This window comes from Vigna angularis, chromosome 2, assembly GCF_016808095.1.
Source record: "Vigna angularis cultivar LongXiaoDou No.4 chromosome 2, ASM1680809v1, whole genome shotgun sequence".
In the NCBI taxonomy this organism is placed as follows: domain Eukaryota; kingdom Viridiplantae; phylum Streptophyta; class Magnoliopsida; order Fabales; family Fabaceae; genus Vigna; species Vigna angularis.
The window spans coordinates 4,710,187-4,724,043 of NC_068971.1; the positions used below are offsets into that span (position 1 = coordinate 4,710,187).

A 13,857-nucleotide genomic window follows, 5' to 3' on the forward strand; every position below is an offset into this window, starting at 1 on the left:
TTGAAAAATTCCTAAAAAAATAAAAAAACTAAAAAAAACATTTACTAAAGGGAGGAATATTGAAAATTTTAAATCTTCAATCCCTTTCTGAGATTAGCTATCAGATTTTTCTCCTTATTTCAAGTTTTATTTGGAATGCAGTGAGGTATCTACCAAAAGTTAGAAAATTAAGTTTTTCTTTATCAAATTTTTTATCTCAAAATTTATATTCTCTTAGATATAAGAACTTTGCAATCAAATATATATATATATATACTAAAAATTTATTAAAAAAATGGCGTCAATAATAAATTTTTAACTATTTTAAATGGTTTTTACAAAATTGGAAACCTTAATTTAAACAACTTTAAGTTAGAATGTTAGCAAGTTAAAATTATTTATAAAAAGTAGTATCATTGTTTGAGGTGGAAGAACAACTACAGTAGTAAATAACTTTTTTAAAAAGTTAATTATTTCTTAAAAAAAGATTAAATTATATTTATATAATAATATGTTTTTATCTAAAACATAAGTTGTATTTATATATTAAAATTATATAATTATATTATTTTTTATTATATCTTACATTATAATCTAACTTATCAATTAGATTAATTAAATATATACAATTTATTAATTTGAATCTTATAAGTTAAGAAATTATAAAGTAATAACTAATTTATTAAGTAAAAACTTTCTAAAACTAGTTTTACAGTGAGAAAGAAAAATTAAATAAGGTTTGTTAATTATATGACTATTCCATTGAATTAAATGACTTCTGGTATTCTTGAATCAATACTAGATTTCACGCCTCTAAATTTATTCGTTTTTCATTCCATTATTAAATTTCCATCTTCAATTGGGAAAGATAACTTCAACATACTTTTGGATAGGATTGATTTGTGCGTGCTTATCCAAACCTTGAGCCAATTTCTGTGTGATTGGTTGACAAAAAAAATAGTTTAATTTGCTAATGTAGAAATTTTCTTTTCATTAACCAATTAGAAATACTTAACTAGTAACTGTTGCAAAATCAATATAGTATTCTTAAATATTAATTTTTTATTAGTCATATGAGTGTACTTTAACTAAATTAAAAGTAATTGTATAATCGTTTGCAATTTTTAAGGGACTCCTTTTTTTGTTAAGGGACTCCATCATATTGATGTAATTGAAACCTGAATAATTTTCTTAACTAAATTTACAAAAAAAAAGAAAATATGTTTATAAAGAAAAGATTATGATCTTGATAATTTCTTTCCTAACCGTAATAAATCGTAGTCCATAGAAATTATATTATGTCCTGCATACATATTTACCTTATGATTCTTATGATTCACGATGTAACGTATCAATTTTACTACTTTACAACTGTTAATACAGAGTTTTATAAATTTGATGAAACAAAATAAATTTGTTTAAAATATATAAATACAATATTAATATAATTATATAAAAGAAAATAATTATGTATATCTAATACCGCTATACATAATCATTAAACAATCTAAAAGAAACTCCGGAGCATTATCATTCTTTATTAGAGATGTTTCAACACTTATCAATCATTTCTTCACACTAATAAAATGATCATCGTAAAAGAAAACGAACAGAAAAATAATAAAATAGACAATAAGGTAAGTTAGTGTTCAAAAGAAAACATCATCAGTTCATTCTAGATCAACATTTATAAAGTACTAGAAACTCACAAACCATACATACAGTTGACTATAGACTAAATTATTTTGATACATACTTTGACATGTGTATTCAATGTAAGTAAGCACTTATAATAGTATTTATACTTTATAGAGTCCTAAATACATGAGATTATCATCCTACTACTCACAAGGTTAATTTTTTCATGCCTAAACCAAAAGTCTAGAGAAAAAACCTTCTATCATTACTTTCTCTCATCCCATTCATCTCTATATGAATTGAATAGCTAGTAGAATATCTGGATACCCAATTTTAGAACTCTCATATGTCAAAGCATATACTAAACATCACCAAACATTCAATTTCTCATTGAAATTCTTTTAACAATATATTTAAACATTAACATATCAAGAATTATACTATATATATGAACATTCACTCAGTCATATACTCATTAGCAACATCATAAATGATACCGATTGTAAGACCCATGAAAAATATTTACCTTAATAGTAACAATTTTATTACTAGTAGTAATAAATTTCTTTGGGAATGGAAAATATAATTAATAAGCTTATATAAATAAAACGTGATAAGTTAAACAAAAATTTACAGTAGCTTAGATGGTAAACATCTTGTAACACTTGGGACATGAGATCAAACCTAGTAAAATACATTTTTATAAAATAAATAAATGAATTAATAAAATAAAATAAAATAAATAATAAATAAATAAAGGGAATGGGAAATAAGAAGTGGACAAGGGACTTTCGGAAGACAAAATAATAGGAGTAGGAAGGATTTTAGTGCGGTCTGGAAGTTTTTCGGGAACAACCTCTGATCAGCACACCTCTCTTTCTTGGAAGTTTACTCGATAGGTTTTTAACTTAAATCCTATTGTTAAACTATTATGCAATATACTCAATTGATATAAAATGTGATGGATTCATCTTTCTAGAAGGATAAGAAGATGTCTAACTGGCTATGCCAGATTCAACTTCTTAGTTCCCCATAACGTTTATACTAAGGTTATATTTGTGATGGTAGGATAGAGGAATCTTAAAAACCGGAGTCGGTACATCCCTGATCATAGAGCAGCCCTGGTCAAATCCAGTAAGTTGTGACTAGTCATATGTACTGGCGTTTATGGTGAGTTTGATTCGTCAAACATTTGATTCTTCTCTAGTGACCATTTATAGTGATATTTTAGTATTGTTAATTTATTTTGTGATATATTCATTTTGTATGATTTTTGTGATGATTGTATTTTATTATATTGGATTTGAATTTATGCATCTGAACATGATATGAGTATTATGGGGAGATTTTGTAATGGTATAATATGAGTTGAGGAATATGAGCATGGTATGAGTCTCGTGGAGAGATTCTGTAATGATATGGTATTAGTGTATATGTTGATGTTGAGGATCCTGTTGTTGGAGGTTATCCTGATACTCTAATAATCATCCAGTCTCAAGTAGAGAAGGATGAATTATGTGGTGAGAGGGGCAGGAAGTCCTGGTCTATGTGCCGGTTTTGGACATAGTGTTGAGGACTAACCTTATGGACGGTATGGAGTATTTTGGAAGTGTATTTGTAAGAAGAAGTAGAAGTCATCACAAGTGCATAACCTCCCGTGACCGCTCATCAACGTATCATCTGGAATGATTGTCTATTGGGTATTGTGGGATGAGTGTCTATTGGGTATTGTGGGATGAGTGTCTATTGGGTATTGTGGGATGAGTGTCTATTAGGAATTGTGGTATGATGGGATGAGTGTCTATGGTGTGATTGTTGTATGATGGTATGAGGGTGTCTGACATAATTATTATATGATGTTTGTTGAGTGTATCAAAGTTATTATGCATGTTTTATAAATGATTTGTTGCATGTTAACTCACCCTACTTGTTTGTGTTTGTGTTTGTGCGATGATCGTATAATTCGTTATACGGGAGTAGATGAAGGAATGTCGTCTGATTCAGTGCCAATGAAGAAAGAGATAGAAGAATAAATTAGAAGAATTCGAGTTATATTTATGAGTTTGTAGTTGAAATCTGAGTTTAAAACATATATATATATATATATATATATATATATATATATATATATATATATATATATATATATATATATATATATATATATATATATCAACTATGAATTATTAAGTGTGAGATTATGGGATGTTACCTTAAATGTAATGCTACAATATATCAATTATGAATTATCAAGTGTGAGATTATGGGATGTTACACCGATCATTACCAAAAAACCAAATAAATTAACCAAAAACATGAAATATGAAATGGTGCTCAGCGGCAAGAATGTCGCTTAACGTCATTCTTCTTGCAAAATAACTTGCTCAATGAGACCATATTGTCGTTCAACAAGCTAAACTCAAAATGGTTATAGTTAAAGTGAAAAGTGACGCTTGTCATCGCTTAGTGCTAGACATTCGCAAAAGTGGTCGCTTAGCATGAAAAGTGGGAGCTTGTCGGTTTGAAGCAAAATTACTTCTAGACTTGCAATACCAAGCTAGCGCTCAACGCTACAACATGTTGTATTAGAAAGTGAATTTTAAGCCTAACTTAACCCCAAAAAACCGGCTTGTAAGGTGATGTTTGCACCTCACTTGTACATTATAAATTGGCCTTATATCTCTAGTCGATGTGGGACTTCTAACACACCACCTTCACGTCGAGGTATAGACATCTCGTGCGTGAGAGTAGATATTAATTGGGGGGGACTTCCAACACACCTCCTTCACGCCGAGGTATAGACGTCTTGTGCGTCAGAGTAGAAATTAATGGGGTGGTCCGATAGCGGCCCAACAACGGGTGGAAACAGAAATGTCCACATAGAACTCGCTAGGATAGGCTCTAACTTAGCTCTGATACCATATTAGAAAGTGGATTTTAAGCCTAACTCAACCCCACAAAACTAGCTTGTAAGGTGAGGTTTGCACCTCACTTGTACATTATAAATTGGCCTTATCTCTAGTCAATGTGAGACTTCCAACACACCCCCTTCACGCCGAGGTATAGACATCTCGTCCGTGAGAGTAGAAATTAATGGGGAGGGAGGGGGGAGACTTCCAACATTTTGGGAATCCAAGTATGAGTCTAACTTTCACATTAAGTATAACACCATATAAAGGTGAAAACCCATTAACCTTTTGTCTTAAGGTTTTGGGTAGAGAGTGATGTCAATCCCTTATTAGGCTTAGGTCTCATTAGTGTTGTGTCTCTCCAATAAACTCTCTCTTTTAATAAACTTAATAAATGATATTAGAGCCTAATTAGTCTTTGATGATTGACTTAGAAGAGTACAATATGATCCTATTGAAAGTCTTTCTAACAAAAGTTTCACTTAAACAAATATGGTGAAGATAAACGATGATACGAAAATAAATACTCACCTGTTTCTTCAAATCGCAAATTAAGCACAACAAACATGAAAGATATCTGATTTGAATTAAATGTAAAAGAAATTACATTTTGTATCACCTCTAATAAAAGGACATCTATTTTTTTATAACTAACTGTATGACTTCTTCGTTAAATATAATTATATAATTTCTTCACTTAAAATAACAAAAAAAAGTATCTTTTAAAATTTTTAAATTGTATTATTTAAATTAAAAAATGTGGACGCGTAAGCACGTTAGCGCCATGTGTTTCCGTTGATACACATACAGAAAAGATAAACACATTTAATGATCGAGAGAAGTAAGTCAGACTTTTAAATATTTAATTATTTCATTTTCAACTCTTTATTGTTCTTAATTGTCATGTAATAGTCATTAACTATTATTTTATTGTCTAAAAATAATAATTATAAAAATATCCGTCTTATCTTATGTAGAAACTTGCGAACAATACCAATTTAAAATATTTTAATTAAATTAATATTTTAATTCTCATCATATATTCTGAAAATTTTAAAAAGTAATATTTTAAAAATCATATTTTAAAATTATAATAGTTTAGATTATTTTAATATTATAATAATTTATATAAATAATTGTATTATAAACAAATTTTATTATTTTAAAACATATTATTTATAAAAATTATTTATTTTAGAGTTGTCATCTTCTTTCTTTTGTATCTCGTTCCATGTTCATCTTATTGAAGATTCAAGACGGCAAGATTGATTTTCATGACGAGTTTTCCTTTTAAACCCAGTTGTTTTTTCATTTTCTCTCGAATTTGTTTTGTCCTTGCATGCAATCCTCTAGCTTGTATATTTGATTGTGTGGTTTGGTAATTGAATTTTAATAATGCATATGGATGAATAGACAATTTAGAGTTTTTTTTATATGTTACTGAATCTTATGATCAATATGTTATTATTGTATTATGTGTTGGATTGAGGTTTTGATGAAAGACTAAATAAGAGAGTTACAATTTGAGAAATTAAACAAATTGGTATTGCTTCGAAAGTGTCTAAAGCCTGTTTGAGCCAAATAAGAAAGTAGAAAGTGCCAATTTAAGCAATTGTACAAGTTAGATTCCTTCATTCAACATGAAAATTAAATACTAACATGAATTGGAAAAACATACAACACAAAATTACACAAGAGTTTCATGTTTTACAACTAATCTCAACAAATAAGAATAATCATCCATGGTGGAGAACTTAGGATTTTACAAATTGAAGAGACAAGAAAAACATGGAAACCAAAGAGAATATGGAAGTCTTCTCCTAAGGTTCTTGGCAGTTGCTCCATGCTCTAATTGCGTCTCCCCTTCGCATCAACACTTCCAATTCGTGGCCCATCGTCCTCTTCAACCCTAAAAGGGGAAAAACCACCATGAATGAAGAAGGAAACCCAAGGAGGAGAGAAAGAGCTTCCCAACACTCAAAACAACCTCCAAGAGTCTTTCCCAAGCACCATAGGTGATTTTATTCGTGTAAAAATGAGGAATAATGAAAACTCTCCGAAATACATCATTAAATACCCACTTTCGTGTATTAGGACTGGCAGACTCGTCTAATGGCTTCATTCTCACCTAGCGAAGCCTAAAATTTTATGTTCTCTGACTTGTAACTCACTAGGCAAGCCAAATTTTCACCCAACGACTTGAATACTACAGGTTTGAGTTATCATTTTCGTCCAATGAGCAGCCAACTTGCCCAACAAGTCAGCCTGGCGCCTAATGATGATTTTTTTGTCGTCCAAGGGAGATCCATGGCAATATAACCCTATAGGTGAGTCTTTTCTTCATGTGTGCAGCCTTGGGTTTAATTCTAGAGCACCTAAAGTGAGTATTTATCTAAAAATAGTTCTTTCCTATTCAATCATGCTTTCTTGAGTACAACTTATTTTCCTCCACCATAATTGCTTCTTATTTTCTTATTTCACACACTCAAAGAGATATTAGAGATAAAACAAACATATACTAACTAAAACATAAGAAAACATAAAAATACACTAAACTTGGGGACAAAACAAGGTAAAGGCTATAAAGGAGTTGATTTATTCATTAAAGTATATACATTAAAATATTTAAAATCAATAGTTATTATCACAAGTGTGGCTCATTAGGCACCAAGCCCCTATAAAGCCAACGTTGGGTGCACCTCTGATACCACCCCTAGGCACCATCTATTCTAAATCTTTTATTGGTTGTTTTTCATGTTTTTATATTGTTATCTTAATAATGTATTTGGTTTGTAAAGTGAAACAATGGTATGAACAAATGGATTATAGGATATTTCCAGAGAGGAAACCCCATTGAATATATGATTCATCAGGGTGTGTCTTGAGTTATGGATTCTTCTATCATGTGAAGCTATCATGAACTTTACTAATCATTCATACTCATGTAGAGAATGATGGTTATGTGGTGAGAGTAACATGAGGTCTTATCATAAGGACGATCCTAAGGTTCTTATGATTGTGACAGAGACTAACCTTGTGAGTGACAACTTGATATAACAATATTTTACTACCACAAGTGCATGGTATCATGAGCTTGACTGAAGTGCACTTATTTAGATAAATTGAGTTTATAAGAGTTTGGTTGTATGAATGTTTTTATGTGATAATTGAATTATTTATTGTATTGTAGATGTATGTTATATCTTTTTTAGCTAACTTATCTTGTTGTGTATTTTGTGGTTGTTGTGTTTGTCTTCTTCTCTTTGCAATTATCCTTTTATTGATGTAAGGTGTAGGAACACTTTTTATGGATGAAGAGCTAGTTGTCTCGTAAAACGATATTAAATCATGTTAGATATAATTTTGAAATTAAACCAAAATAGAATAGCTTGATATATATGTGTTATATTATTATAGTATTATCTTTTTATGATTGTACTAATATACAATATTATGACTGTATTTATATATGACTGCTTTTGACTATTAATTATAAAATATCATATTTTAGTAAAGCTATTCTATTAAAATGGAATGCTATAAGTAATTTTTTTATATTATTATAATTATAGTTCACAAGAAATAATAACTTTAATTTGTAAATCACATCTCATAATGAAAATTCATAGCAGATGAAAATTTTAAATCTACAAGATAATACTTTTAATTTATAATAAAATTAAATTATGATACGGGATTATTTTTGGATAGAAATAAAGGTGTTATTAAGGAAATCAAATATACTGTAGAAGATAAAAAGAGCAGTTTGATAAAATCAAGAGAGACATTTTTAACTGATTGCAAAGATGGTTTTTGAAATATAATTCACGGAAGATTGTTACCTTCTCCTTGTTTAAAATTATAATTTACGGAATAAAAACGATTTTATAATGTTGTTCTTTTTAAAATTATGAAAATAGATACTATGTTTCTAACATACTAACTTAATTGCTAGGTGCTCCTTCTTTCTAAAATAAATGTAATTTTATGTCTTTTAAATGTCAAATTGACCAATGTTTTTTACTACTTTCATTCACGCATTAATAATTATTTTCTAAATTTATCTTTAAATTAAAAACTCTCTTTAATAAAAAATAAAACTAATTAGAAAAGGTGATATAAATTTATTGTGTCAAAAAACCTTAAACAGCACAGTACTCTATCAAATTCTAACAAAATGATTAAAAAATATAGGCAACAGTTATGTCAAACAACCATAATGACTAAATGTAAGAAAACAACAACATTAGATGTTTAAAAGTGTACACATTGTTATCTGTTCACAGCTTTGTTACCAAGTAAGGTAGCAGAACGTGCAAGTTTATGTATCTTATCAAAATTAAGTTGCTCAATTGCCTCTTTATCAAATATGGCGTCTGACAAAACAACTGAGGATGCTCCACGCAGAATATATTCACCAATAGCATCTGCAAAATACAGATGAAGTCATTCACATTGAATGGTTATGGCAATGGCATTGTCATTAACTTCATCTACTAAATAAAATGCATGTTGTGCTACTGGGCATACATGGATGAGATTAGTAGTGATCACGTTTATTTAAAGCTGTTATAGAAAAGTTCTTCTAAAGTTGTTACATAAGCTGATATGAACAGTTCATCAAAAGCAGTGTTTCTAAGAAAACCTATTTATCACTTATTCGAGGATGAAACATGAAAAGGTCAGAATTTTCATGTTGGTAATGATATATATTAAACATAATAATCCCAAATGCTTTTATATCTTGTACTCATATATACGAAAACTTCGAAACTACCTATCGTTATTCCCTGAGAAGCAACCATAGAGACGTGAGGAAAGGTCTTCTTGAGTGCTGATATATACTGAAATCCTCCAAGTGCAGAAGCAGGATATATCTATCACAAGGTCAAAAAACTAAGTATAAGAAATCATGATGTGAATTATAAGCCTTAAAAAGAAAAATAAATTGACATGGGGCAGCTCTAAATATAAAGATATGAATGTTAACCATTAAAGAAAGGCATACCTTGACCATTTTAGCCCCTGCATCCCACGCAGACAATATCTGCATTGCACAATGATCACTAACGAGTGCTCGATGAAGGCTAGAAAAGATTGCATACAGTGAAATATTAATGATAGAAGAATTTATCATGAGATCTACAGAAGACTTGAATCTAAAAGTTGACTCTTACTTCAGTTGGAGTCATTGTACCGGGAATATATAAAACTTCACCACTCTGAACGTAATCCATTACCATTATGTCCTGATAACAAATAAACAGTTTTAAGAATTGAAAAAACAATTTTAAGCAAAATGCACACTTGTTAGACATCCTACTGTGTCCGCAAATAGTGAACATGTGAGTATTATGTGACAAGAATCTCTCAAGCTAATTCAAACAAGAATAATAAAAGGGAAAAGAAGAAAAACAAAATAATAATAGTAAACAATGAAATTTGCCACACGCAGGTATTGTGTGACATGCAAGCATATATAAATATAATTGCAAACCTTAACAGTTGCAGGACTCAATAGAAATTTGGCTCCGGCATTGATTGCATTTTTAGCATCCTCAATCTTGAGAACAGTTCCAACCTAAGGCAATAGCTGTTCAGTTCAGACAACTGTTGTAGAGAAATGAGATTTCGTGGAATAATGCGAAATATATGATAAGAGTCTTGATCATCATGTTGAAACAATCATTAGAATGCAATAGGATACCTTTACAAGCTAGTGATATCCAGCAAGAAAGCAACTAAAAAAATCTCCAATTTTGTAATAATTTTTTGTGTGCATTTCCAAGAGAGATCAATTTATTACAGTGTTCTACACAAGACTAAATCAGAAGAAAGTTAGAGACTTTAGGTAAACTTTGGCGAGATGACTTAGAATTTAGAAGAAATGTGGAAAGATAGGTTGAACATCCTCTTAACTGATTGATGATAGGACTAGGTTGGACATTCCTCTTATCAGATTATGGGGCTGTCACAGAGAGGTAGTTATCCACATGAATGACACATTCAACACTAGAACAATTTCAAATGTATCAACTTTAAATTTTTTTCCCAAAATTCTACAAGACATTGTGATTTTGTTTTGTATTTTTTTTTATCTGCAAATGTTAGTAGTTAATATTTTGTTACTGGGAAGAGTTGAACCCACAAACTCTCCTACTCTCCCTTTCAAACCCTCCAAGCCAGCCTTATAACTCTTATGTGTTAGTGAAGGAGTTGAACTCACAACCTCTCATATCCTCCTTTCCACCTTTACCACCAAGCCAATCTTATAACTCTTGACATTGTGGTTTTGTTAGAAATAAATAAATAATTATTCTCTGTTTGATAGCTAGGAAAAATTCAGAGACAAGAAAAAAATCCTAGAGTGAGGATTAGCAGTTCTTGATGATAATCGTCATTTACATGTCTATCAGCATGTCCATTAGGTGATGATGCCATACACAAAGAATCTTAAAATTCAATAAACGGAGAGAATGCAATCACAATGGCATGTTCTCCAGATTCCTTAACTCTGGGAAGGTTCACATGACGTACACTGATTGGATACTGGGTAATAGGATAGAAGGGGGCCGAACGGTAGGAGACAAGGGGGAGCCGAACGGTAAGAGACAAGGGGAAGCAAAGCCGAACAGGAGACCCGATCGGTTGAAGAGTGACTATCCTAACTAGGACAACAGTTAGGATAAGCGGAAAATATTTAGAAATAATTATAGTAAATAAGAATATATCTTAGGAAAATATTTTATTTAGAACAATATTCATATTTTATTCTAGGGAAATATTTTATTTAGAACAATACTCATATTTTATTTTAGGAAAAAATTTTATTCTAGGGAAATATTTTATTCTAGAAAAATATTTTATTTAGGAAATAATTAATATAAATAAATGGAGAGTCTAGGGTTAAAGGTATGTTTTTTATTATTGAGTTGTTGACAGACGGCTACCGTCTTGTGAGAGAGGTTATGTTCCCAAAGTAATTGAAGGAGGTTATGCTCCCAATTATTATTTACCTTTGTTCATTCAGATATTACTATCAATAAAAGAAATTCTTTAGTTCAATTTCATTCTTTCATTATTATTTTGCTTACTTTGAGTGTGTGAGAGGTTGTTCTGGTTAAGTTTCGTACTCAGGTACGTAACATACACCCAAACAAAGAACATTGATGCCATCTGAGAAACTGGATAGAAACTTTAAGAATGAAAGCATACCCCAATGGCCATTGTAGGATGTTCCTTCACAAGCTGCTGCAGAACCTACACAGACCAGAAAAGCGTATGAATTCTAAATCTAAGAACAAAACAAGTGAGGCAGTACGAAAGTTGAGGTAAACAACCTCAAACACACCTGGAGTCGACACCACAATTTCCAACTACATGTAAAAAGAAATAAATGAGAAACACATCATGAGCAAAATTAGTCGAGTACATCATATCTTTTCAGATGTCACAAGGCTTGCATAACTCTCCTCTGTATGGTCCAAAAACATTTAAAACTGATTCAACTAGTAGGATCATTTTCAAAACAAAGAGAAAACAGAAAATGTCCTGAGTAATACAGAATAAAAGAACGTCAGAAGAAAACTTACAACTGAAACTCCACCTGCTATTGCAGCATTTGCAGCTTTCAAGGCCACTTCTGCACTATACATAGGTGAAAAATAAAAGGTAAGCCACACAATACAATGCACTATGGTCTGCCTTGGGAGAATTAGCCTAGTACTAGCTAATAAAAATTGAATACAATCAAAAAGAACATAATACATTCAGTAAAATTAACCTCACTAAGCAAACAAGTTGCCAAAGAAAAAGGAAGTGAAAAAGTAATACTCTTTAATCCTCTATATTTAGTAACATAAAATACACAACAGACACAAAACAATTAGGCTGAGTAATCCTCTTTCAACTTTGGCACTAAATTGTTAAAATTTGTTTATGGTGTCACTTCTTACCTAACAAGCTACTACTCATAGACAACATATGTCCAAACTTCATCTACAACAAGTAAGCCATCCCTACCTCATGTTTTACACAACCAGAATTATAATAACTCATCCATATCCTTTAAATCTAAACCATATTTTTCACCTTTTTCAACATTAAGGCAGTTCTCTTCTGAGAAACAACATTCCCAACAAAAGGAAAGTAGAGTATCAAGCTCCTTCTTTCTGAAAGCATATAAAAATCATATTTTTTGTATTGCAATTTGCTAATTCCCAGAAAAAGTTGCCCAAGTTATCCCCACCAATGACAAGGCTATAGAGAAGCAGGATAAGAAAATAAAATAAAAAAATACCCAATATTGATTAAAAAAACTAGACCACAGACATTTTTTTCATAATTGTTCCATAAAAATAATAAAAATATTGAAGCATAGAAGGAAAATGGACCTGTTAGCCCTGAGACAAGCTATGATACCAGAATTGTTGATCTGACTGAGGGTTTTGTCCACTGCGGATGCTGAAAGGTGAGGGATTCCGCATGAAACTCTCACATGCATACGCAGAGAAGGAGGAGAAGAAGAAAAAATAGGCCATTGACACAAAGATAAGGTTCCAGTAGCAGTGTCCATAGTATCCTTACATCCGCTTCCTCTGTTTTTCTTTCCAGAAAAACACAAGAAAAAGGGTGTTTTTTTTTTCATCAATTAAAAAGTTCATCCTCAAAAAATAATATGTGAGTGTATTTGATCATATGTTTTTACTTTTAAAATGTTACTTTATTTATTGTTTTCAAATGTTGATTTTTTTTTTTCGGAATATTAGAGTTAACTTTCTTATTCTTATTCAAGTTATTTTGTAAAAGTATTTCAAACATAAAAATGCAACCGAACATGGTTATATTAATTTCTTGGAGAAAAATAAGTAGAGATGACATCATTCATGTTTTCATATCCCAATTTAAATAATCAATTTTTTTAATACATTTATTAGTGTTAATTATACCCATAAAAAAATATTGCAAACATAGTTTTAAAATAATAACTATAAAATGAGTTTAATAACTATGCACTTTCACTATAAATTTATTTTCCTTATCATTTAATTCGAATTTCTTACTGATATAAGTTTTTTGACATCATTTTAAAAAATAACAAATTCGTTAAACGATTCAACACTTATTATGAATATGCTATTATTATTAAAAAAACATTTATTTTATTTTATGTATTCTTAATATAATGTTTTATCAACCAAATGGAATTTATGTTAAATACAAATTTGGGATATTAATGTCTATATACGTTTTACAACTCGATTTTGAGACATCATATCATATTCTTTAAATAAAAAGAAATAATAATCAATTTTTAAAAAGTGAGTTTTGA

The 13,857-nt window shown here is 30.2% G+C and overlaps 1 protein-coding gene across 2 annotated transcripts; it reads right to left on the reverse strand.

Annotated features, from left to right (window-relative positions):
- Positions 1 to 8,682: 8,682 nt before the first annotated feature.
- Positions 8,683 to 13,181, reverse strand: LOC108328316 (uncharacterized). 2 transcript variants are annotated; one of them, XM_017562172.2, is made up of 9 exons: positions 12,948 to 13,181; positions 12,119 to 12,173; positions 11,867 to 11,902; positions 11,742 to 11,786; positions 10,024 to 10,107; positions 9,704 to 9,775; positions 9,535 to 9,573; positions 9,304 to 9,403; positions 8,683 to 8,953 (listed from the first exon to the last, which is right to left on the reverse strand). In XM_017562172.2, exons 1-9 carry the CDS (start codon positions 13,064 to 13,066, stop codon positions 8,799 to 8,801), a joined length of 705 nt encoding a protein of 234 aa, XP_017417661.1. In that variant the 5' UTR covers positions 13,067 to 13,181; the 3' UTR covers positions 8,683 to 8,798. The 2 variants fall into 2 exon arrangements, with proteins under 2 accessions (XP_017417661.1, XP_017417660.2); XM_017562171.2 differs by having other exon boundaries at positions 12,920 to 13,135.
- Positions 13,182 to 13,857: the final 676 nt, after the last annotated feature.